This window comes from Talpa occidentalis, unplaced genomic scaffold (genome assembly GCF_014898055.3).
Source record: "Talpa occidentalis isolate TD23 unplaced genomic scaffold, MPIMG_talOcc4v2.1 talOcc4.6, whole genome shotgun sequence".
Taxonomy (NCBI): Eukaryota; Metazoa; Chordata; class Mammalia; order Eulipotyphla; family Talpidae; genus Talpa; species Talpa occidentalis.
The window spans coordinates 35,172,202-35,198,237 of record NW_023604972.1 but is presented as its reverse complement, the minus strand read 5'-3'; the positions used below and the strand labels follow the sequence as shown (position 1 = coordinate 35,198,237).

The window sequence follows — 26,036 nt, the reverse complement described above, 5'->3', positions numbered from 1 at the left end:
TTTCCTAACCATGATTCCTACTACCTGAGGAAAATTCCCCTGAAGTGACACAAATTTCAGCACACACAGCTCCACATTGTAGGCACCAATTGAGAGGGCATTAAAATATTTTGCAAAAGATATCTGGTTAGCCTTGCCAATTCACAGAAAATATGTTTACTTGCCATCTTTAGCCAAATGAAAATAGCAAAAAACACAGGAATCAAAGGGACTTGGATTGAAATCTCTATTCTCCTTCCCTACCCACCTACTGTACAAGGAAACATGGACAAGCTACTGAATTTAGATTATTATGTTCCTTATTTTTACACTGTGAACTACTTAAATAAACAGATTGTTGTGAGAATAAAATGATATAACAGTATAAAAAGTATTTAGTGCAATGTAGGCACTAGGTACTTGTTCAGTGAGCAATATCTACTATTAGAAAAAAGCTCTTATTTTTCTCTTCTCATTTTTCTATTTTTATTGATTATGACACAGAGGAAGAAAATCAAGTACAAGAGAGTTATAGTCTATTTTTACTAAACATCACAAGTTTTATTTTTTTCAATTAGTTATTTCCTGGGGCATCAACTTCTAAGTCACTTCAGTTTCCACTTCAATCATGTAATATGTTGCCATTTAATGATTATTCACACCAAATAATTACATAACAACCATCACTAATATAAATCATACCTAATTTTCTATAAAAATCTACAAACTACTTAAAGAATTCAAAGATAGTGAATACTAGTCGATGTCAGGATTTTTAACTCTTAAAAGTAACTTCAAAAAGGCATGTTTAGTGTATAATGATTTAGTGCAGTGAACATAATAAAAACAAAGTGCACCCCTCACCCTAAGAATGTTCCCGTACTGGTCTTCTCCAGAAAATTTTTAAATAAATTCATGAGAAAGTCCATGAAGCTTGAGATAGAACCATTTGCACATAAATGTTGAATTTTTTTTTTTAAATTCTAAGTATGGTTCACTAATTGTGATAATTACAAACCATACTAAAGGCAAAGACTAAGTAATCAAGTGACCTCCTTAGGATCATCTTTTGAAAAATATATAGCAGATGCTTTAATGATTAAGTAATTTTCCAGTTTTCTTTTCTGGTTTCTTTGGTTTCTTTACGTATTTTCTCATTATTTTATTTTCATTTATTTATTTTTTAATTAACATGACATTAGAATCCCCCCCCTCCAGTTATGTGTCACTGCTACAGTGTATACATTACCAAACCACCCATAGTCCACAAGCAAAGGACCACTTTGAATAATGAAATTTATCTGAAAGAACGTGAATTACAGTCCTCCCCTGGTGGTGCAGGTGGATGAGCGCTGCGCTGTGAAACTGTCAGCAGCCTCTGCAGCGCCGGTTCAATCCTGGCCAGCGGGCGAGGATACCACATGGCGCGGCACACCTCTCCTGTCCCGCCTGCTGCTCCCCTCAGCAGTGTATTTTGTCTGTCTGCCTGTTCTGTTCCCTGCTCTGTCTCTGGTGAATCCTCTCACCCCCCGCACATATGGCCTGTACCCCGGTTCTTGCATAAAATAAATAAATCTTTAAAAAAATGTGAATTACAATGAAGAACTGGTTTAGAATGCCAAATTTCAATTCATAAAGAATGCCAATTAGGAGTCAATGAGTTCTAACTATGGAATAATTGACTCATTACTTATTCTCAGTTTCTTCTCCTTTAAAAAAATAAAACGTGGGTTTATGCTTCTTTATAATTAAATTCCAATGTTATTTGTTACAGTTTGTGAAAACTCATATAATAGGGGCTCAACCAATATTTGTTAAATGAAATAAATGAAGATGGCCAGTGTCCATCTGGAGATAGCTGAGGACATTGGCATTTCCTTGCATATTGCTATCTATGGTAATAAAAGGAGTCAGAACTAGCAAAATAAACTACCAAAAGCTAACACCAGTGAGAAAAGTACAGACATAAAAGAGACAATGCTCATATAATCCATGGCTAGTTTGAGTATGATTTATGCAACTGTCAGTACCAGGCTGGTCAAATTCAAAGGGATACAGAACAGGAAATGTTAGTGATAAAAGAACCCACAGAAACCTAGGAGACTGAAACAATTTGACTGACATCTCTTAGTTCTCACCCTTTAAGAGAGAAATGGTTTGAGATTTAAATCATATAGCAGATATGTTTGTAGTTAGCTATGAGATAGATTCAAAATCTACAGGTGATTTGAAATAAAAAAGGAGAATTAAGACAGAAGTCTTGCAGGCAAATTATATCAACTCCAGTGAACTAGAGATAACCATAACTTTAGATGTATGGGACTCCCCAAATCCTGGGACAAATTAACAATACTATATAGTTCCAAGCCCCATACACAATATGGCAATGCTTTTCAGAAGATAAAAATTGATGAGATGCAACAGGCGTATTGATTTGAATGGCTATGATACACTCAAAGTTTCTAATGAAGCTGTTACTATACAGCACTTTTACATATATTTCATTTTAATTTTCATGGAAGCCCTGGGAAATGATTATCGTCCCTATTTTCTATGTGAAGAGACTCATTCACAGAGCAGTAAAACAACTTGACTAGAACATAGCTAGTACTTGGCAAAGTCAGACTGTAAATTTTAAGGCTCACATTCTTACCCATGATGTTTATATTCTCCATGCTAGAGAGAACTTGGGGAGGCAAAGATAGGGAAAGTGTGGAAGAACCTGACAAAGTGCCTAAATAATAATTAGAAATATGGCTTTACTGGCAGAGATATACTTTAAAAAAATCCATTTTTCTTTCTCCATATCATTTACTACGTTATGCGGTATTGGTTTCTGGTCTAATTGAAGTAGAAAAGCAATTCACATAGAGAGAAGACCATAATAAACTTGACTTGTGTTTGCTTTGCCTTGATATATTTTATAAACAGAATTAAAACAACTTGTTTTTAATGACATATTGTACAACTTACATTTAGTCAGTTCAGGACAGAAGTTAATAAGTTTACATTATTAAAATATCAGAGCAGGATTATATGATAATCTTTATTTAGCAATCAAAACTATTAGTAAATATCCTAAATAATGAATTTGAATTATAATTTTATAAAAATAATAATTAGTTCCTATTGCTACTGTAACAAATTAAGTAGACTTAATAAAAACTAAGTATGAACTTAAGAATTTCAATCAACACAAACTGTCAGAAGTCCATAACAAGTTCTAGGGGCAAATACAGATGTTATGAGTTGTGTTCATTCTGGAGGCACTAGGAGAAAATTAATTTCCTAGCTCTTTCCTGCTTCCTACAGGCTACCAGCATTCTATGATCTCTGGTCCCTTCCTTCCACCACCTTCATTGTCCATCAGTCCATCTGCTCCTGTTGTCATAACTACTCTTTCCAACACTAAACTTCTTACCTATATTTTATAAGGATGCTTGTTATTAGATTGGGTCAATCAGATAATCCAGGATAATCTTTTATCACTAGATCGCTAATTTAATCAATCAGGCAAGTCACTTTTGCCAATAAGGTAACAATAAGGTAACACAGGTTCTGGTGATTTGGAAATGAAGTTCTTTAGGGGACTATAAGTCTATCCCTTCAAAAAAAAAAAAACACTTCTATGGGGGAAATATCAAGTGTTTAAATGGCTTTGGGTTTTATAGAAGAATTTTGAAAATTCTTTAAGCAATTAGAAAATATTATCACATTCACTACCACGTGAGAAATTCCTCAAAAATAATAACATTAAAATTTAAATATATTTTGCTTTACTAACTACTCACTTTAGTGAGGCATCATAACATTAAAATTTAAATATTTGAAAGAAGTACTTTCTAAGGCAACTGATTAAATTTTTCGAGTTTTGTAAGATTAGTTATTGAAATATATTTAACAACACTCTTTGATGATATTTAAATTTACTTACATGTAAATTTACTTGCATTACAATTTGTATGGACAATTAACGCAGTAGATTTCATATATCTGGTATGCTATAAGATCATTTTAGCAACAATCACCTTGTGAAAAACTTCACCTTCACATGATTGCACTACTTCTTTTCCCATATGCAGTTTACTTTAAAAACATGTTATATTCCAAGGTTTTTTTAAATCACTTATGTTTATGCTATTCAATTGGAGCAATTCATAAAAATTTATTTTCTAATTTTATCATTTAAAATAAGAGTACAACTAAGTTCTTAAATTACATTTAGTTTATAATACCATTTATAACCAAATATTTTCCTAACTCTTGCAATCCAGTTAATTTTTTAATATGCTCAATTCAGCTTATCTCCTTACAATTATTACTTAAATGTACATTTCTATATTATTGATCTACTATAGCATAGATAAATTCTATTAGGCATTGATGCCATTTGACATTTTGTTCATTTGATACAAGTTTATCTTTATGTTACTGTAGTATAATGTATTTTCTACAATATGTATGTTTTACTAGGAATATCAGTCTATTCCATTTCATTCTGCAAAGATTTTGATTCCTAGTAACTTGAAACAAATCTCTGCTTTATTGTCAATGTTATGAGTACTACTATTTTCCGGTTCCACTGAAAGTTGTTCTCCCTTTCTTAACAGCACTGTGAACACACTGATTTCCTGTCATGTATTAGAACAGGCAGACCTCTTCTCCAGCTAAGGGTTTTTGGAGTTATTATTCTCTCTGCTTTAAAAGTTTTTCACCAATTCTTGGCCTTAGCATCTTATTCTCATTCTTAAGTTCTCAAATATCCTCTCTTTAGAGCAGACTTTCATCAAATCTGCATAAGCGAATGTGGCCCTTTCATGGATCTCTGTCATATAATCATCTTTTTAAAAATTAAAAAAAAGGTAACTATTTAGGGTGCTTTTACATATATTAGCATTGACTGAATCCAAACTTTAGAACAAGAATTGCAAATTTAAGTTTCCTCAGATGCCAGGAGGCATTTTAAATGATTATAGTAAAACAGGCACAATATCGTACATGCTGAAAATACAGTCAATAGAGAAGTATGAATGCCTCTTAAAAGGGGAAGAACAGTCTAATAGTAGCCAAGGGAATGCAGGCTTAGCATTGCTCCAGATTTCACATAAAATCTGACCTAGGTATTTGGAAGGTCTAAGGAATCCCTCTGCAGGTGGAATTTGGCCCTTGGCCATAAACTTTCAGTCTTTTCTCTCAAATCTACTAAGGGGTCTGATCCTTCTTAATCGCCCCTAGGCTCTTTGCCAGCCCCATTCCTTCCTCTTTCTTGGAAATAACACCTTGATACTAGATTTCACGAAGTCTTGATACCTTAGCCTAGGTTATTATAGGCATTAGCTTAGAACTATTTTAGAGCAGATTCATCTGAACACAGAATTCTTATGATACAATCTGTCTACTACTTCTTCCTTTTAAAATCACTGTATTTTTTTTTTTTTTGAGGTCTGGTTTTCACACTTTGTTCTTTTGGTTTTAAAACTACCACTTTTGAATTTTCCCAATAAAACCCACTTCTATATTTTCAACTTAGTCTAAGCTGGTTTTTGCAGATTTATGAAAAAATATTGGTTTTACATGGAAAAAGTGTTAATTGTCTTTTCTGGCCTCAAGTTTTTGACAGGTATAAGGTCCTAGAAAAATCACAGCATACAGGAAAGTATATGACATAAATTGCCCACCTATCAGTTCATCTCCTGTCACTCTTATACTTTGTATTTTATGCAAACTTCCAATTGTTTTGGTTTACAACTTACCACAGAGTTTATTTTATCCTCTCTGCTAAAAATGAATATCCGTCTCACTAAACTATTCATTTTTTAATATTCAGCTCAAAGGTTATCACTAGAAAAACTTCCATGAAGACCCTCAATTTCTACTCCATAAAACCATCAACCATTATGGTACGAGCATGTACTCAAAACATCCTGCTTTTATAAAATACTATATTGTTTTTCTGAACTAATGGTATTATAAGTTTGGGAACCTGGAGACCCATTTTTCTAAATCCCTATGGGGTAGAATCTTTATCTTTGCCTTCTACCCTAGTGTTTCTCATAGTGCCTGGTATGCAAATAAACATTGAATGATGCAAGGACAATTAAAAAGTAAGTCTTGGAAGCAAATGATATGATCTAGTTAACAGTAATTTTCATGAACATATGAAGCAGCTAGACAAAGCATGAGAAAGACTAGGATTATGATCTCCAAGAAGTATAGTCTACTTATGCTTCCTGTTTCTAAAGTGATGAAAGCAACATATGTATGTGTGTGTATATATATATGTTATAACATATATACATATATATATTTATGTATATACACACACATATATTTTAGAGGGTAACAAAACAAAGAGGGAAGAAAATCAAATCAAAAACAAATCCTAGAAATATGACTGTAAAACTGAGGCCACCAATGAGGGAGGGAGAAGGTGGAGTGAAAAGGTGGGAAGGGGCACAATGTACCTATGGGTGCCTTGGTGTTAAGTGTCATATGATAAACACATTTGAAGAGATGGGGACCTATATTTCTGAATCATATATAATATTGTAAACCAATGCTATATGAAATAAATATTTCAAGCAGATAAGCAGAATTTTAATTAACTATTAATCAAGAATTCATTTGCAAAAATTTCATGAATTATCTGTTCAAGGTGTAAGATATGTGAAAGAGAGTAAATTTATTTGAGAAACACTGTGGTAAAGGAGAGAAAGAGTGGGAATAAAGATTTTTTTTTACTCCTATTTAAATATCAATCTAAAAATGAGAATTTATACAACTGACATTGTTATGGAGGGAGTAATATTTAAAGGACATAAAATGCTATATTAAATGGATGCAGAAAGATGAACGATATGAAAATATTTGTTGCTAGTAGCATTCTTGCAGAAAATAACCATTGGCGCCAAGCAATTTAGAAAAACTAAAATTCATATAATCTATATTTTTACAATAGATTTTTTCCTTTGAATAAGATCTTGTTTGTAGACTAGAGTTTCTTGAGTTTCTCTTTCCAGCAATGAACATAAAAATTTTGGGGAAGCCACTTTAACTGATTTTCCTTTTTTTCTATTAATGATTTGGTACATATTTATTGAATTTCACTTATATGTCAGAAACTAGAGAAGCTACTGGCACATTGGGAATCAAATTAAATTTTGATATTTCTTTGACAGCTTTGATTTTTTTTTTAATAAAAAAAGAAAGAAAAGGATGCTTGTACAAATACAGACAGGCAGAAAGAGCTGCCTCTTTGATAACTTCAAAATTAAACAAAGGGTTTAATTTAAGCTTGAGTTTTAAAATATGTAATTATTGATTTATAAAATAGCAACCAAAGTGTGCATATATTAAAGTAAGCACCAATTTGAACATTAGTTGTCAAATATTTATTTATAATTAAATATTTAAAGACTTTTATCTGTGTTCAAAGCTGATAACACATATTTGTACTTATTTTCTTATAGTAAATAAGTACAAAGACAAAGACAAAACTAAGAGGTTATATAATTATATGTAAATATTAATTTTTCAATAATACTCATTTTACATGTCTTTCAATAACAGCAACTGCCAACATAATTCTAGATGGCTAAAGTGAGTGGTGAGAAAATCTGTAAGTGCCGTACCGTAAGACTGGTTTAATTAAACACTCATTTCTAATAGCTCTCCAAATTGTATGCTTCTCCCCTCCATTTCCTGAGAAAACTCACCACCAGAGAAATTGCTAGAATAAGTAATATGTGCTTTGTATTTCTGAAAGGAAGAAACAAAGAACTGAAGAGAAAGGCTGGATTGTGAGGGAAGACAAGCACTTTTTGAGTGTAATGTGCGTGAAATTGTATGCTTTGGAAGAAAGACAAATTGTCAGCAGGATATAAAGATTCTTTTCTCAGAAATACTATAAGTGGATGGGTAGTTGTTTTATTGTTTTCTCCCTAACACAAGCATTCCTGTAAACTGGCTAAATGGGGGAAGATCTGCTGGAAGATGCCACAATTCCAATTCTAAAATCAGGCCAGAAGGAATGAGGGTGGGTAAGAGGGAAGATGGGAGAGCAAATAAATAGTGAGGTTTAACCTTTTGCTATTTGGGTCATCTCCTGGGGAGAAAACATCACTAAAGAGGAAAATCAAACCTCAAAAGAAAAACATAGACTATAAAAAGTCACACTGGCAATAATGTGTGACAGGAACAGGAAAGTATTGATTCATCTGTACGAAATTCGGTCACAAGCAAGGTATCTGTGAACCCAAACAAGAAAATACAGACAGGAAAACTTAAAAAAAAAAGTTAAAAAAAAATTGGTGATTTTAAAAAACTGGGGACAAGACAGTCAAAGACAGTGGCCTCATTATATTGCTTACAACTACTAGTTTTTGTTTATTTTTGGCATCTTTTATAAAAAGGGCATGTCATTTTTTCGGTTCAAGTTAAGGTTCTTAAATGTTGAATTTTTGTCTGAATTTCCTCTAATATGCTTCATTGATATTAATGTTTTCGTACATAGTTTTTGGCTTTATATTTTATCTTTTCCTTTTATATATATTTTCCATAAAATATCAACTTAAGGTCAACAAAATAAGATATCAAAAATAATAATTTACACATACCAATATTAAGAAAACATTCATAAATACTAATTATAATAGTAAATACATGAAACTATGTCATCTTAAATTAAAAATGGAAATGGTTATTACTGAATTGCATAACAAATAGAATACATTATATTACTTGTTCAATTAGAAAATCTTCAAATATTACTATATCCTAAATCTGAAGTTTTCCTTCTAGTAATACAATAAGGGTTTTTAAACAAGTGTATTAAGCACGCGGATTGTCTTTTTCAATATAGGTTAATTTAACCAATGTTTTCTCCTTCTTAGCTAAGAGCCTCTTTCTAAATTAAGGGCAGTATTTTTGTGGCAGGAGCTAGTTTAATTCATGAAATTTTAGAAGGTGTTTAGGAAAATGAAAGTTCATAGTGATTCAGCTGCAATATGAAGGGAAAATAAAGCTCAGAAAGAGTGAATGAACTAAGAAAAAGGATCTGAGCCCTTGATATAATTGCTTTCACCATGTCCCAATAGAATATTGATCAATGTTAAAAAAAATTAAATATTGAAATAATTGAGTAACTCATGAAAACACAAAGGGGAAAAAAAAAAAAAACTATGAGGAGTGCTACTGCTGGGGCCTTAAGCACAAGTACTAGAGAAAGATTCAAATCTTGTTTCTGCCATTCTCATACTATCCTACATTTAACATGACACATTTACTTATCCTATGGAGTTTCCATTTCTTCTTTAGTAAAATGATGATTCTCAAACCTAACACGGAGGATACTGTGAGAATTAAATAAAACAATGTATATAAATATTTAACACATGTAGTAAATGGCATCGTCGATAAATAATAGCTATTTTAAAAAAGATTTTTCTACTTTGGACAAAATCTATTTTATGCTAGTGAAAGATATTCACATTGATCTAAATCACAGGCTTCCACAGATTAGAGAAAATATATAAATTGCAATTCTGGATATTTTAATTGCTTACCTGAGCTAAAAAGACCCAGCCTATTTGTTAAGTAACAAGACAATATGGTATGAAACCCAGGCTTTCTGATCTTATTGTTTTCTACTAAACCAACCTACCTTTGAAATGAGTCACTACATTTTATTTAATGGTTTATATATAAAGGATGTGTAATTTTGAATTAATTTCTTTTAAAATCAAGTTATATTTACTAGGTAATTCCCAGGCATGCATTACATTTTTAACTGAATCATTCTTAAGATAATTAAACAATCATAATCATGTTACCCCATATAAGTTAAGCTAGTAATAAGCAAGTGGTTACACCTGAGTTTAAAAATCTTATTTGGGCCTCCCCGGTGGTACAGGAGGTTGAGCCCAGTGCTGTGATGCTGTCCACAGCCTCTGCAGTGCAGGTTCCATTCCCCGCCAGACAGGGAGATTCCCACATGGTGCAGCAGACCTCTCCTGTCTCACCTGCTGCTCCCCTCAGCAGTGCTTTCAGTCTGTCTGCCTGTTCTGCTCCCCACTCTGTCTCTGGTGAAACCTCTCACCCTCCCACATCTCTGGCCTGTACCCCAGCTACTGTATAAATAAAAAAAAATAAATCTTAAAAAAATAATTAAAAAAAATCTTAACAAAATAATCAGATTAACATTCTACTGTAGTATGGACATACTAATAAGACAATCAGTAACCTTTCAGGATTGTCAAAAACCTGTAAAGATTAGCTATTTAGGAAAAAAGAATTGATCATCTTTGAAAATATATGAGTGAACGGATATCTGTGGTAAACCATAATAATCTTTTTATGCAAAAGTGTATGAGCAAATTCTTATTCATATTGAAGTGATTTAAGTAGATGTTATTTTAGAGTGATTTTGGCAGAGGATTTCAGAGTAGCTAACCTCAAAGAAGTTCTGAAGAAATACAGGAAATTGAAACGACAGCTGTGAAATTCTTTAATTTTTAAAAATTATGAAAAAATAATTTGACATTTCTACTCAACTTTTGTATTTAAAAATATGATTGGAAGATTCCTAAAACTGTCGTTAAAAATGAGGTATACCTTATTTGACTATTTTTATAAAAAGCAAAGGAAACACATTTATTCTACATATTTTAGAAAGATATTTTTTGTAAGGCAAGTAAAATTGTCAGAGTTCCAAATTGGACTACAAATGCTATTTCTTTAAAATGTTACTAATGAACAATAAATGCTCAGTAATGATCTTATATTTTCATAATATGGTCCTTAGAGATATATTGTAAGAAGCATAAATTCAATCAAAATTTCAAAAGAAAACCTTTATATTTATGCTGTTTCATAAAAAAAAAATCAACATATAAAGTTCATAAGATAAACTTTTATAATTAATCACACTATAAATAAGGCCAAATAAAATTTTCTCTTGATTGATTTCATTATTACTTAAAATTTTAATTCATTTCTTGCTGCCCAAATTGCTATTAATGAAAAGCATCCACTTAGAATTCAGGAGTAATGTGCTGCTTTTTAAATAGAATTGAGGCACACTGAGATCTTGTGGTACAGTAAACTTTCTCATCCCTAGACATTTTGCTTCTTCTGGGATGTCAAAAGAAGCTAGAACCTGGGATTTGTTGATGTTCCCAGGTGTTTTTACCTGTGGGATTAGCTGAATATCTAATATGAGAACACAGGATCTCTGGAGTGATTCTTACCATGGAATGCAATGAATAATAAACTAGCCATTTTTATTTGAGATGACTGTTCCCTTGGTATAAAAATCAGAACATATTCTATTTTTGATTGGTTGATTCTTCATTATTCTTGAAAAATTTGTTGTTGGCATCTGTTATATATGAACGTTGCAAAGATGCACTTCTTGAGACTACAAAATACACTCTGAGGAGATCACGTTAATACTTGTACTGTCTTTTCAGTTTGCTCTCTCTGGAGGAATATATTTCTGATTCTCAGAATTTTGACAGAACAGAAAGCTTAGATGAAATTGTTTCTGTCAAGTTCAACTATTTTTCATTTTCTATACTACTATTTATATACATATGTACACATATATTATTCACCTCACTTCCATTTGCTTGGACTTAAAGGCATGCAATATGGCATAACAGTCCACCCTTTTTTCAACATTCTATTCTTGCATTGAATGCAGTTTCAGAATAGACAGTGATGGGCAGAAATATATAGTCATACTTAACAGCTGCAAGATTATGCAGGCAATTCTTAATTATTTAATTCTTCCGATGGTAGGGAAGTTTTATAAACCTGAAAAATTAAAATTAACCTACTTTAAGAATTTATGTAATTATTTTTTATGCTTTCATAGGGAATATTTTGTCAATGCATGCAAAATAATGCTTAATATCATTTCTTTTTCACAATAAAAGTGAGGAAATATACATACTGTAAGGGACACATTCATACTGAACTTCAAGGTATTTATAGGTTCCCGGACATGGGTCTGGAAAAACATCAGGACCTGCCACCACTGCACACTGGGTTCTGTTATTGCACCTGGGATCAAAGAACAGATAAGAAAAAGTAAGTTTATGCAAAGTCATATTATTAATAATACCAATGCTACTTTTATTTCAGATCCTGTTACACAGACTTAAATAAAGTTTTGGTCATTTTAGGGTTTTAGACTTATTAAGAAAATATCTTTCCTATATCCTTAAAAATATTAATATCAATACATTCAGTTTACTCATTTTAATTAATTTAGTAATAAACTGACACAGCGTGATTTTGAGTTGGAAGTTAAATACTGCTTAAGCAACACTAACTGGTCTACAGAATATTGCCAATATGAAGATAGTTAGGAAGGATCATTTGATAAGAACTACTAAGTTTGGTTATACTAAAAAAAAGCCAAAAAGTTTTATTAGACATTTGGAAAATAAATTCACCAATTATTATTCATTTTATGACCAGCAAAAATAGGATTTTAGGTTTTCAGTGAAATCTAAAAGCAAAATTAGGAAGTTATATTTAAATATTAACATTTATTTTATGATTCACTTTACATAAATTAATATCATAAATATTAATAATCTATAAATAAAACCAGTTTTAAGAATTGATTCTCATGTTCCTTGTGTTCAATCAAATAATGACAGTAACTTCACACAGACTGCTGCTTCCAAATGCCAATATCCTTTAAATAAATTTACATCTCCAAAGGGAATAATCAAATGGCACTACTGAAGTAGAAGCACAAACTAGTCATCTTTTGTGGCAATCGGGCTAAACAGATTCAAACTGATTTAATAATGGGTAAATACACACATAATTATATTTAGTCTTAGTCTGACAAAGAAAACCCAAGTTCAGAGTGGCTTCACTATAATAAATTTTACCCAGAATCATTCTACATTCAATAATTTATCACTAAGTGAACCATTCCACGCAAAACATATTGACAATAAGTATATACTAGCATGGAATGAGACAATCCTGTTTTATGTTCTTGTTTATATATAATACAATAGTGTGTGGCTAGATTTTTTTTCTCTTACTTTCTTAACAAGATGCTTCATTTTCTGAAAGAACCTACACATGAGTTCTTGTCAGGATACTGATTGGATGAGGAACATTTAGAGCAGAACTGATTTTGATTTAGAATGAAATGCTTTGTGTTTATTTGAGGCTACCATTTGCCAGACTTAATGAGCATTTTATTAATTCCCTAAATTAAACTTGATTTATTAAGTGAATGTCTGAAACTAAAGAAAACACTATACTATCAGTAAAAGATTTATAACAACCAATATTCCACATGCATCAGGCAATTTAACATAACAGTTAGTCCTGAGGGTCAAGATATTCCAAAGTTCTCTTGCGTATATTTCATTTTTGAAGCTGATTATCAGACAGTTACACAATAACCTTAATGTAAATGAGTCTATCCTCACACATGCACTGCAGATAGGTAGCCTACCACTGTAGATTACTGAAGACTTTTAAAAAAGAGCAGTACTTCTCTATTACAAATATCCAATTGAAGTTTTCTCAATCTAAAAGACATAGGTTTTTGTGTTTAATCACAATTTTCACATCACACCTTAAAAATAAACTCATATGTAATCTTGTTTTTTATCAATAAACATACATAATAAATTCAAGTTTTATAGTAACAATGTCCTATGAATCTGTGTAACCCTTTAAATAGAAGTGTCATGTTCACATTCATCTTATTTGTCATTTCTCTTGTGGAATGGACATTACTACTCCCAATTGCACAGAGGAAGGAATAGGTGAGGAGACATTAAATGACTTTTTTTTTTAATATTTTATCTTTTTTTTTTTTTAAAGATTTATTTATTTATTTATATAAGCACTGGGTACAGTCAGAATGTGGGAGGGTGAGTATTCACCAGAGCCAGAGCGGGGAACAGAACAGGCAACCCTACTGAAATACACTGCTGAGGGGAGCAGCGGGCGCAGCTGGAGAGGTCTGTTGCGCCATATGGGACCCTCGCCTGCGGCCCGGGATCGAACCGGTGCTGCAGAGGCTGTGGGCAGCTTCACAACCCAGCTCTCAACAACTGTACCACCAGGGAGGCCCGACATTAAATGACTTTTAAGACTCTTGGTAATCAAATGAGAGACACTGGACTCCAGAACAGTGACCTGAAAACCAAGATACTGCTTTTTTGTGAGAGTGTGAGTCAGTCATTTCATGGTCCACTCTGGGAAGCTGATTTAATTCACTCTGATAGGTTCTCAGCAGTACTAAGATGATCTGATGATGTAAAGACGAGCTGTGAAATATCTAAGTGGCCCAGGATATCATTCAGTCATGGTGTGGCTCAAGCATTTCATAGAGGTTCAGAATATGAATTGCATTACATAACTAGGCCTTCTCATTCCACATTGGCATACACCAACAGAAAGATCAATCTCTGAGCATAAGGTAGAAGGGATAATAGGATAAAGCGATGCTTATTTATATATAGACTTTTCCAAAAGAAAAAAAATAACCCCATTTTCATTCAACCCATATATAAAGCTCTAACTTAATATAGGTGCCTTCTACCAATCCATTTTATTTAATACATGTAATTTTGTATGTTGAATGCTATTGGTTATTAACACCAATTTTAAAGAAATAGTGTTTAAAAAGATGTCTCATGATGACTGCCAGGAAAGATATACATCACCAAATCAGTAGAAGGATGCAGAATAATTTACTGCTACCTTATTCATTCCAATATGGTTCATAGCAGGATAAGAACAGATTAAGAGTGATAATGAAAAGTTACCTCTGGACAAAAAGTTCCCTCTAGATGGCACAGCATACTGCCACATATAGTAAAGTTGACACTGCTAAGTTTATCTGCATATCAGCTATTCAGCTAAATGCTTATTATATATTAATCCATCAGCTTCTGACTCTTCTGCAAAATTCAATAAGGTAATTTGTTTTAATTCCCATTGCTGGATGAAATAATTAGTATTCTGTCATCCCACATCTGGTTACAACATATTTATAAATGAAGCATATACAGATGAATCTTAAATATAACATAACTTTATATTTTAAAAGACTCACATGATAGGCATATAAGGATTATATTTGTGGTCTCCACAGCTAGAGTAACCTCACATGGTACTATTAAAATAATTTAAGAAAGACATTGTTATATTTATGTACTGCAAGTGTAATCCATAGGGCTTTTCATTTCATAAGCCATTTAATCATATATTCTTATCACACTTAAGATCAAGGTACAAACAAATTACTGCTAAGAATGTTTAAAAAAAAACAAACTCAAATGAGATTACAGCTATATAAATGTATACAATTCTACTGAAAATCAAAGGAATGTCAAGATATGCAAGTGTAAAAGAATAAAAAAAAGGTTCTCCATGAAGGTCTTTTGTTAGCAAAATTAGTCATAGGAATTCACATTAGCACTTACCAAACAGAATTTATACAAAAGCATGTGATGAAGAAACACACATTCCCCTAGCATACCCAAGTAGCTCAGTGCATCTAACATATGACTAATCAGTGTGTAATCATTTAAGAATAGTGCATAGTCCTCTAAGAGCAAAATGTTTAAAATATATTTGTTAATACAAAAAATAAAGCACCACCATCATAATACATTAATATTTAAAACCTGAATATAGCTTAGGTAATGAGTGTATCTAGGTTTTCTTAATTCTCAGAAAGGAATGTGGCGATACAAAAACAATAATATTAATGTGTGAATATCAACAGTAATTTGCTCAGTACCAATCAACAGAACAAATCTCATTGATTCCTCAAGACAGTACTTTCCTTATTTTCCACTGTCTGTGACTCTGAAGCCTACAGACATGGCATCATTTTGCACTTAGAAGTCTGGGAGGGATAAGGCAACTATCTCATGGTAGATTATGACTAATAAGTTGTAAAGGATGCCATTAGATCTCAAGTGGTAGGAGAACTAAGTGTTCAGAGAAAAGCAATCAATCATCATGATTATATATATGTGTGTGTGTATATATATATATATATATATATTCTACCATTTGTAGATATGTAAGAAATTCTCCCATTTCTTACATTCAGATAGGACGTGTCCATTTACAATTTAAGCGACAATTTAAGGTAAATAACAAAAGTGGTAAGATTTTATTTTTTTAAAGATGTATTTATGCATACAAGAATTGGGTTATAGGACAGAGGTTTTGGGAGTGAGAAGATTCACTCGAGACAGAGCAGGGAACAGAACAGGCAGATCGACTGAAATGTACTGCTGCGGAAGCAGCAGGCGAGTCAGGAGAGGTCTGCTGTGCCATATGGGTAGCTCCCTGAACGGGGATCAAACTCATGCTGCAGCAGTTGCAGATAGCTTCATAGGTTGTGTCTTAACCCCTTGTGTCACCAGGGAGGCCCAAAAGCGGTAAGATTTTAATTTGGTATATTCATTTTTGAGAAATGCTTTTCTAAATCTTAAAGTGAAAGCATTTGCAGGGGTTTCCAGAAAATAGTATGACAATGCATGTGCACCAGGTTTAATGATTTACAAGGTGATTCTCTAGACTATGATTTTCATTTTCTATAATCTTTTATATTTAACTTCACATCCCTTTGCAATAGAGAAATATAATTTGACAAAAGGAAAAGAAAATATGTGATGAGTGAGGAGTCTAGAAACTAGATTATTGTATTATTTTTCTTGCTGCTTCTGGAACAAATAACCACAAACTTCCCACACAAGTCTATAAACAACTCAAAACTATACTCTAATAGCTTTGTAATTCAGAAGCAGGATTAGTTTCAAATGGAGGCTCTGGGAGGCTCAGTCCTTGTTTTACCCCATTTTCTATGTCATTTGTTGACTTGTAATGTCCACACACATCACCTTTTCTCCCCCTGTGATAACACCTTTTTTTCCCATTTAGCCATCTTGCCTCCTTCTTATAAAGATCCTTGTGATTACACTTAAGACCAGTTTATTCAGGATGATCTGCTTATTTTAAAGCCTTAACTTCATCACATATGTAAGGATGTTTAGTCATATAAAATCATATAGTCATGTAATGAGGACTAGAATGCTGATGTCATTGAGAGACCATTCCTCAGCCAACCACTATTACTTAAGAAAGAAGACATTGAAAAAAAAAATTGTGTCTTCTGGGGTGGTCACCTTGAAGTTATCATACATAATAAGATGAATGTCACTGCAGTAGACCATGCTGAGGAGTTATTAGAAAGATGCATAGGCCACCCTCATGCATGTGAGTTCTTTCTCTCTTTCTCTATACATATATATATATATATATATATATATATAGAGAGAGAGAGAGAGAGAGAGAGAAATATATATATATATATATATATATATATATATATGAACCTCCAGTACAAATAAATGTCAGAGCATAATTTGATTAAAAGAAATTATTTTACGTATAGGCTTTGAGTGATCATAATGCAACTCTCAGAGTATAAAACTTAATTCTATAGAGATTGAGTTGGATTTATTTCACCTATTTAAATTTAACTTAAAACATTTTACGAAAATCAGGATGCACTTTCAATTTTGGACTTCCATAAAACCTCATAAAATGTAAAATATCAAACAATAAGAAAGTACTTAATGAAATCCCATTGACTGATATTAAATAGAATGTTTCCCTTTTTAATTATTCCTTTCTATAAACAAATGAGAAATGATTATAGACTGAAATAAATAACTTTATTTTGGCAAAATGCAACTTAAAATAGTAATTCTCTACTGCACTATAAAGATATTTGTCTATGCTTTAAAATTTTCCAGTGTCAATTAAAAATAGTAATCTTTTCAGATTCTCTTACTAAAATATAAATTAATGAATTCATTAACCTTAAGAGATAATTCTTGGAAATTGTTCAAATTGACTTAATAGTATCCTGGAAATAAAGAAATATGTTTGAAAATATGTTAATCTTGCAGTAAGCCCAATTTCCAAACATTGCACATATCTGGGTAATATGTGATAGAACAAATTAACATAATCATTAGTCAACATTCTTAGAATGTTATGGAGATAATTTCAAAACTAAAATGATTAACTATGACAGACACATGAATACAATTCATAAAAGCATGCGTCCAAAATAAATGGACTATTCTTTAAAATTAACATGTTCACAAACACCGCCTAGAAAAGCATTTAAATACTAGTCTATGTACCAGCAATTTCTATGCTATAATCATAGAGTTGTCGGATGCTAACAAAATGCTACATAGTATTATAAATTTTTTTAAAAAACTGAAATTTCCTCTTTTAATCAACATCTATTTGTGGCAGCATCTTACAAGTAACATTGTTACATGTGGGTGTGGTTAACCATATATATCTAAGCATATGTCTACATTTATTACCTTAAAATACAGCAAAAAGAGGTATCATGTTTCTCTTTAAATAAAAAGAATATTTTATAGGAATATGTGTTTTATATACATGTTATTTTTCTTAGGTCTAGACAAAGTCCACTTCACAGGCTAGATGATTATGATACCAGTACATAAATTTATATTCCAGAACTACTTATGTTATTTTTTTTTTTTTTTGGTCAAAGACAGATTTCAGATATTATTATTTTTAAAGACATAAAAGGTCTTTTTTTTTTCCTTCCCTGAGCTACAGCAATGTTCTATCTGCATGACAGGGCTAAGATGAGGACGTCATACTAAGGTATTTAGATAACTCTTGTCACTTGTCAGTAATTGTTATATCCAAATCAAATTATCAATACATGAGAAAACAAAAAGAAAGAAAATCAAACATTGATGAAAGGACTTGGAAAGACAGGGAATTTAACTAATGTTGGACACTGAAGTCCGTTTAAATGAAAATCTTTAAAAGGAACATTAGAGAAGCTAGTGGAAATGCCTCTGCCTCCCTCAAATTTGCCTTTAATAAAATGTGAAATGAAAGCAAATTAATAGCTCTGTATGTGTGTATGCATGTGCATGACATGCATGTAAGAGACTTGTGCATGTGTATGCAAAGAAACTTCTAAAACAGGAATACACAGCAGAGAGATATGAAAATTTGTTCTCACACATAGATTTCTTAAGTGTGACAATTTTTTTTATTATAAAAAACACTTTCAGTTGTCTTCATGTTGTTTTAAGTATAATGTAGTAGGCATGGTGCAGCACACACACACACACACACACAAAACATGAAAAGAAAACCTATACATGCGGTGGCTGGAGAGAAATAACTTTCATGGGTCCCTTTACTATTAGAAGTCTCATCTCTCACGTTCGGAATCAGGGCTTATTAGGCTGGCCCTGTTTAGTAAATCCAGTCATAATTAAAACACAACTCAAGCACAGATGCATCCTACCTGCTTTGATTTATGGTATCACCAGGTGGCAATAAATACAAGAATGTGATGCTATTTCTATTTGTAGAAGAAAGCTTTAGGGTGCCAAAAGCAGGAAATAAAAAATAAAAATTGAAAGATGGGTTGGAAAATTCAGAGATTTAGCAAAGTCATGTCTTTTGAGAATATCTAGGAAGGATTTGTAGCAACAGTGACTATCACTGAGATGTATGATAATTTGATTTTTCAGTTCTCAATACAATTTATCCTTTTAAAAATGAAGAGAATATTTATTACCTCATGATGTTTGAAAGCATATTAAATATTTAAAGACAAGACCAGACCAAAATAACATCAAAGGATGTTACTTCACTCAGGAGAGTATATTATGAACTGTAACCCAGACTGACATTGTATCTAAATGGTCCAGCGACTTGGGGCAAAACCAGAACACCTCTTGATCACTGGAGAACAGTAGAGACCACAGTGGAAGGGACAATAAAGACATAAATACTTCATTAAGCAAGAAGTAAGTGGAAACAAACAGTTAAAGGTTGTGGGCTAGGATAGGAAACTGCAATACAAACCAGGTACAAACTGTTTCTGCCATTTGTTTGGCAATCTTGGAAAGGGAGGAGCTGAATGGTTTGGAGGCACATGCCTTTGGTGGAGGAGAGATAAATAAGAGAAACTATGGTGCAATCAGGGGTCTGCGTCCCCACTGAAAAGAACAAGAACATTATGCTGGACTACATTTTCACGTTCCCCAAACATAAGGTTTGGTGCTGATCTTGTAAAGTACATCACCACTTCACAGGAATGCAGAAAGTTGGCTCAGAAAACCCAGGAAAGAGAGATATTGGTTATGGTGCCATAAACACCACACACACACACACACATACACACACAGATGGCAAGAATGTGGGGAATATAGTAGAGGACTACTGGATGCCTTGGTGGTGGGTATTGTGTGGTAACATACAACAGAAAGTGTGTGAAGCTATCTATATCTATGAATCATATATAGGGGTATAATACAATGTTACATTTAGTATAACAAAAAAGGAACTATATGAAAAATAAAATTTAGAGAGGATAACTCCTTCAAGAACACAACTACTTCACATTCTACAAAGCTTTCAGGTCTTTAAATTTTAAACAATAACTATACAATGAAATTTTCATATGAGTTGTTTTACTGAAAAATTCCTCCAAGTTTCCTCTTATATTTAATTACACATCTCTATACCTCTTAGACACTACATTTGTTTTTGGTATTTATAGGAAAAATAGTGTCTTTTTAGAGATAAAATACAAGTGCAGGTTACCTAGGGAGTCTAGAACAATGGGATTCTAACTGGTCTTCCATCCAGAAAGCTGGTACCTAAAATACACACCTGGATAACCACTGCCACAATTTTATAAGGGCCTTAAGATGATAAAAATTCAAGTTTTTCATACCAAAATGATTGGTGACAACTTTTGATATCATCTAATAAGAATAATATCTTCAGAAAGATTTATATTTGTCTTCTTCAATGTTACTGTTCTTATTTGCTGTCTGAGAGAAATTTCAAGTGGGACTGTAATATGCAACTCAACACAATGAAATATATGGGGCAAATGCTTCATAACCTATGCCTAAATGTGCACCCACACTACTGTGAGGACAATAAGACATAAAATCTCAGGGCCTCAATTTCTGCGCATTCGTCATTATCTGATTAATTTGAACCTCAAATGCAATAATATGCAGGACAACACAATATGAAGCCTGGGAAAATGTAGTTACTCATTAAATGTTGGTTTACTAAATCAAAGATATATAATTATTAAAAATAGCATGAAGAAAATTATTAAAAATAAAAATAGAATAAAATCTGTTCTTTAAAATCTGTTCCCTTTAAAGTAATTTGGAAATCCAAGTAAAAGAAAACAACTTTACAAGCAGCCAAGATTAGCATTTTACAGTACATCTCCATTTTCATTTTTGATCAACAGTTTCAATTTAGAAATGTTACTCAACAAGAAAAGGTTATTTAGGGCCTCTCTGGTGGCGCAGTGGTTGAGCGCTGGGTTGCGAAGCTGCCCGCAGCCTCTGCAGCGCCGGTTCGATCCCCAGCCACTGGGCGAGGACCACATGAAGCGCAGACCTCTCCTGCCGCCCACTGCTCCCCTCAGCAGTGTACTTCCTTGTTCTGTTCCCTGCTCTGAAATCTCTCACCCTCCCGCGCTTCTGACTGTACCGAGTGCTTGTATAAATAAATAAATCTTAAAAAAAAAAAGAAAAGGCTATTTAGCAATGCATATTTCACTTTTCTTCTCTCAAAAACAATTGCTATCAATTAAAATTATCAATATGGTGATCTTTGTATCACTGTGCCATTAGATTTGATTCATGAATAGTTAAATTAAAATATTCTTGGTTTGTAGAGATAAAATTACCATTTACTTAGTGCTGCCTTTAAAATCATATCCATCTCCAACCACAAGCAATATTTTTGGTTTTGTGGGAGATATCTCTGGAGATAGAAAATGATTAAGAAACAGCTGATGATTTTTAGTAGTTAAGGGAATGAGATATATGAATGTGTAGTTAGAGAAAGTAAAATTAAAATTACATATATGCTCTACATAAAAGGATTATGAATCAAAATGATTTTCAAAACAACAACTATGCAAGCAAATCATTTTATCCTGAGTTTTACTCTATTCATGTATACAACAGCTGTAACTTGGTTTCACCTCCCTATGTCAAAGCTAATACATAGTGGGGAACAGTGAGATAAATGAAAATATTCTATATTTCCAAGGTAAAATGACATCAACAGTGCTGTAATCGAAGCACATATATAGTGAGAGAAATAAGTAAAACCAACTGCATTTATCAATAGTATCATTCTACTAGTGTGAAATTCTAGATTCCAGAATATATAGTAGGAATCTGGTATTCCAGAAGGAGTTCAATGAATTCAATCAACAATGCCAACTGAGTCTCTTCCTCCTCCTTCCCTTCTTGCATACAGTCAGCCTTGTATCTTGTGTGTGCTCTCCCTTATCTCTGGTATCCTTTTCTAGCCAGCTTCACCATTGAGCTTAGCTCATAAACCTCACTAGATTGTGATCACTCTTCATTTTCAAACATGAAAGAACAAAAAATAACCATGACATTCAGGCTCTTCATTATTAGCCTGCATTTTCTGATCAAATTAAATTTCTGGTGTTGTAAACAGAAAGTAGAAAATATAAATACCTGAAAATATATCTATAAGTTATAACTTCTTTTGTTTATATTTTATAGATAATATGAAGAAATTAAATAATTTCTCATAAGCCTGCACTAAAAATGAGGAACTTTAAGAACTAAATTCTCTTATCCCCAATTCAAGATATTTTTATTTCCATTCTCTTTGTTGCAATGAAAAATAAAAAGCTTGTTGGTTGGTTGTAACATTATCGATCCTTATAATATTTTGCATCAAAAAACCTGTTTTTTAAAAAGCAAACAATCAGTAGTTCACTTAATTGACATTATTAAAGGATACCATGTGTCTGGGGCTACTAAGATAAAAAACAGATTAGACATGCTACATGTACTAAGGCATTTGAAATATTTTAGAGGGGACAGACACATGCACAGCTTATTAACATATGATGAGTTAAGCCTAGTGATGAGTGAATGTATTCACAGGTGATATGAAAGTATAAGAGTCACTGTTCTCAAAAAGGTAAGCATCAACCCGCTCAGAAATGTGACTTAATTTAGAAACCCTATTGTTGCAGTTGAAATTAGGTAAGATAAAGTCAAACTGGAATTGAATGGGCTCTTCATATGATATTATGTGTGTCCTTCCAAGAAGAGGGAAATTTAGATACAGATAAAAGGCACAAAAGGAGAAGTTCATACAGTGACAAATGTAGGCATTACAGTGATGCACCTGCAAACCAAGGAGTACTAAGCACCACTGGCAAACATCCTGAGATACAAGAGGCAAGGAATGGTTCTGTCTAGATTCTGAGGGAATATAACTGACATCTTTACTCTCTGCCTTCCAGAACAGTGAGAGAATACATTATGTTGTTTTGAACCATCTAGCTAGTAGTACTTTGTCAAAATAGCCCTAGAAAACCAATATAGACCCCAAAACTAGACAGAATAGGGGATATCAGGGTAGATTTCTTGAGAGAAATAACACTGGAATTGAGACTTAAGAATGAGTGCCAGTAAGCTTGATAAAATAAATGTGAGAACAGGGCCTCCCCTGGTGGCTCAGCAGTTGAGAGCTGGGTTGCAAGGCGGCCCAAAGACTCCGTAGCACTGGTTCAATCCCTGACTGCCAGGTGAGGGTCCCACATGGCGCGCAGGCCTCTCCTGCCACCCGCTGCTCCCCTCAGCAGTGTGCTTCATCAGTCTGCCTTTTCTGCTCCCTGCTCTGGTTCTGGTGAATTCTCTCACCCTCCCGCGCTTCTGACTGTGCCCAGTGCTAGTATAGATAAATAAATAAATCTTTAAAAAAAATGTGAGAACAAAGAGGGTGTTTCAGGCAGATAAAAAGAGAAAGGGAACTGAAACATCATGGTAATGTAGTGATGCAGAGCCATTTGATTTCCTGGGGTGTAAGAACTGGCTGCCAAGAGAAGTTAGAGAAGTGAGCAGAGGTGCAAATACAGAGGTTTTGTATGTTACTGAATGATGTAGGTTACATGTACTGGTCATTCCCTCTATCCTCAGCACTATGCAAGTACTTCATTAACTTTATATTGTATAATTTTTAAATGACCATAATAGAGCTTCTACATGTAAGAGTGACAAAACCAAAGCTTTAAGAATTGTGATATATGTAAAGGTTACCAACAAGTAACTTAAAATTCAGACTTAATCTGTTTGGTTGATGAATCTGGAATGTGTTATAAGCTAGTTAAGTAATATGGTCTTATTTTTTTTTTTTTACAGAAATAAACAAATATATTTTTTATTTATTTTTTTCTCCTTATGTTCTTTTTTTTTTTAAATAATCAATTTTATTTTTATATTCCCCCATACAATTGCAAACGCCCCATTCAATCCTTCCCCTCCCGCCCCCCACCCCCCAAAAAGTGTCTCTGGTTCATAGTTTTTTGTTGATTTTGATTTTCACTTTCTTATATTCATTTTCCTGGTCCCTTATTTAAGTTTTCTAGATTCCTGCTATGAGTGAGACCTGGTCTTATTTTTGATGCAGGTTAATGTCCATCTGTAGAGTACAGTCCTACTAATATAGGGATCTCATAATATAGATATAGAAAATAAGTGGATTCTAGAAATACGTGTAGCATAATATTTCAAGGCTTGGTTGGAATGTCAGGCATTAAAAGAAGGGAGGAACTAAGAGCAAGCTTTGGAAATTGAACAGCTGGTGAAGGCACCCTGTAAGACAGAAAATACCAGGGAAGTTACAGAAGACTACAGTAAGAAAATGACAAAGGAAGTACTGATTTTGTGTTTATGTGCACATAATAGGAGCTCTGCTTGGATGCTGGTAAATTTCCAGAATCCGTCAGCAAACACTTTTCCTCTGCTGTACCGTGGTATATAATGTGATATGATGGCAAATGAAAGCAGTTAAGCACACTACACTTGTTTATCGTTGTTCCCAAAGAGATAAAAATAAAAACCTAAGTCTCAGATGTCTGAAGAAATAACTTTTCTTTCAAATCCACCCTTTGTTTCCTAATAGTCTGAAATATTCTGCTGTTTCCAGTGCAATACATATACATTTATATAATTGGGTTTTAATGTCATTTGTTCTTTCCCTAAAGAAGGAAACATTTTCAAAATTTTCAGAACAAATATAAGAAATTGTTTAGCTTGTCTGTTAGCCACAAAATTAAACAGGCTATGATGCTCTTGATTCCTGGTGTTAAATGGGAACTTCTACAATACATTTTAAAGAATTGAGTCTCCAGAGGGAGCAATACCTATGTGAATAAAATTCCCACACTGTCAGATATTGATTTGAGTTACCATCAGTTGGCAATATAATTTCAAACGTATGAAATTATGAATAAACATTCATTTACCTAAGGGATATATGGATGTCTGTAGATTTAACTCTCAAGGGCTGTGAAGTTTAAGTATATTGGAGAAATAATAGACAGTCCCCGGAGCAGAAAAAGGTGAGTGTTTCCCTCTGCTGCATTCCCTATGGTCTAATTACTGAATAAAACTTGCGTCAGCTTGAGGAAAAGCCACCCTAGTGGCTTCTCAGCTGGAAACAAGTTACATAAAAAAAATGATGGAAAGAAAATGAAGATTAAAAAGGGGAAGTACAAGAATGGATAGGAAGAAAAGGAGAAAAGTCCACCTGCTTTTTACTAGTTACTTTATCTCAAGGAGTTCAATCCACTTTCTAAGTAAACACACTTTACTAATAAAAGTATCAAAAAGGCAGGCATTTAGAAAGTGTGTGCAAACTGAAGGGTGCGTTTGCTGCTTTCACAAGGGGAAAAAAAATCATGGGAATCTACCATTAATAGCAGGTCACCACAGACAAGCAATAGAAGTTTAGCACAGAGAGGACACTAAGGGGGTTTAGAAGCAGCTGAAGTTGCTAACTGGATCTAAAAGGTCTAAATGGACATGAACAAGTAGTCAACTGGCAGTCATGATGGAATACATACTGGGTGAGGAGACGAAGCTAGCAATTCATTG

The 26,036-nt window shown here is 33.0% G+C and overlaps 1 protein-coding gene across 21 annotated transcripts in view; it reads right to left on the bottom strand.

Annotated features, from left to right (window-relative positions):
• Positions 1-26,036, bottom strand: part of ADGRL3 (adhesion G protein-coupled receptor L3) — a 766,591-nt gene that overhangs the window by 328,914 nt on the left and 411,641 nt on the right. For all 21 annotated transcript variants that reach the window (XM_054688025.1, XM_054688026.1, XM_054688014.1 and 18 more), the window contains one exon: positions 11,933-12,042. In XM_054688025.1, coding sequence (XP_054544000.1) covers positions 11,933-12,042 — 110 coding nt within the window. The remainder of the gene's footprint in view (positions 1-11,932; positions 12,043-26,036) is intronic.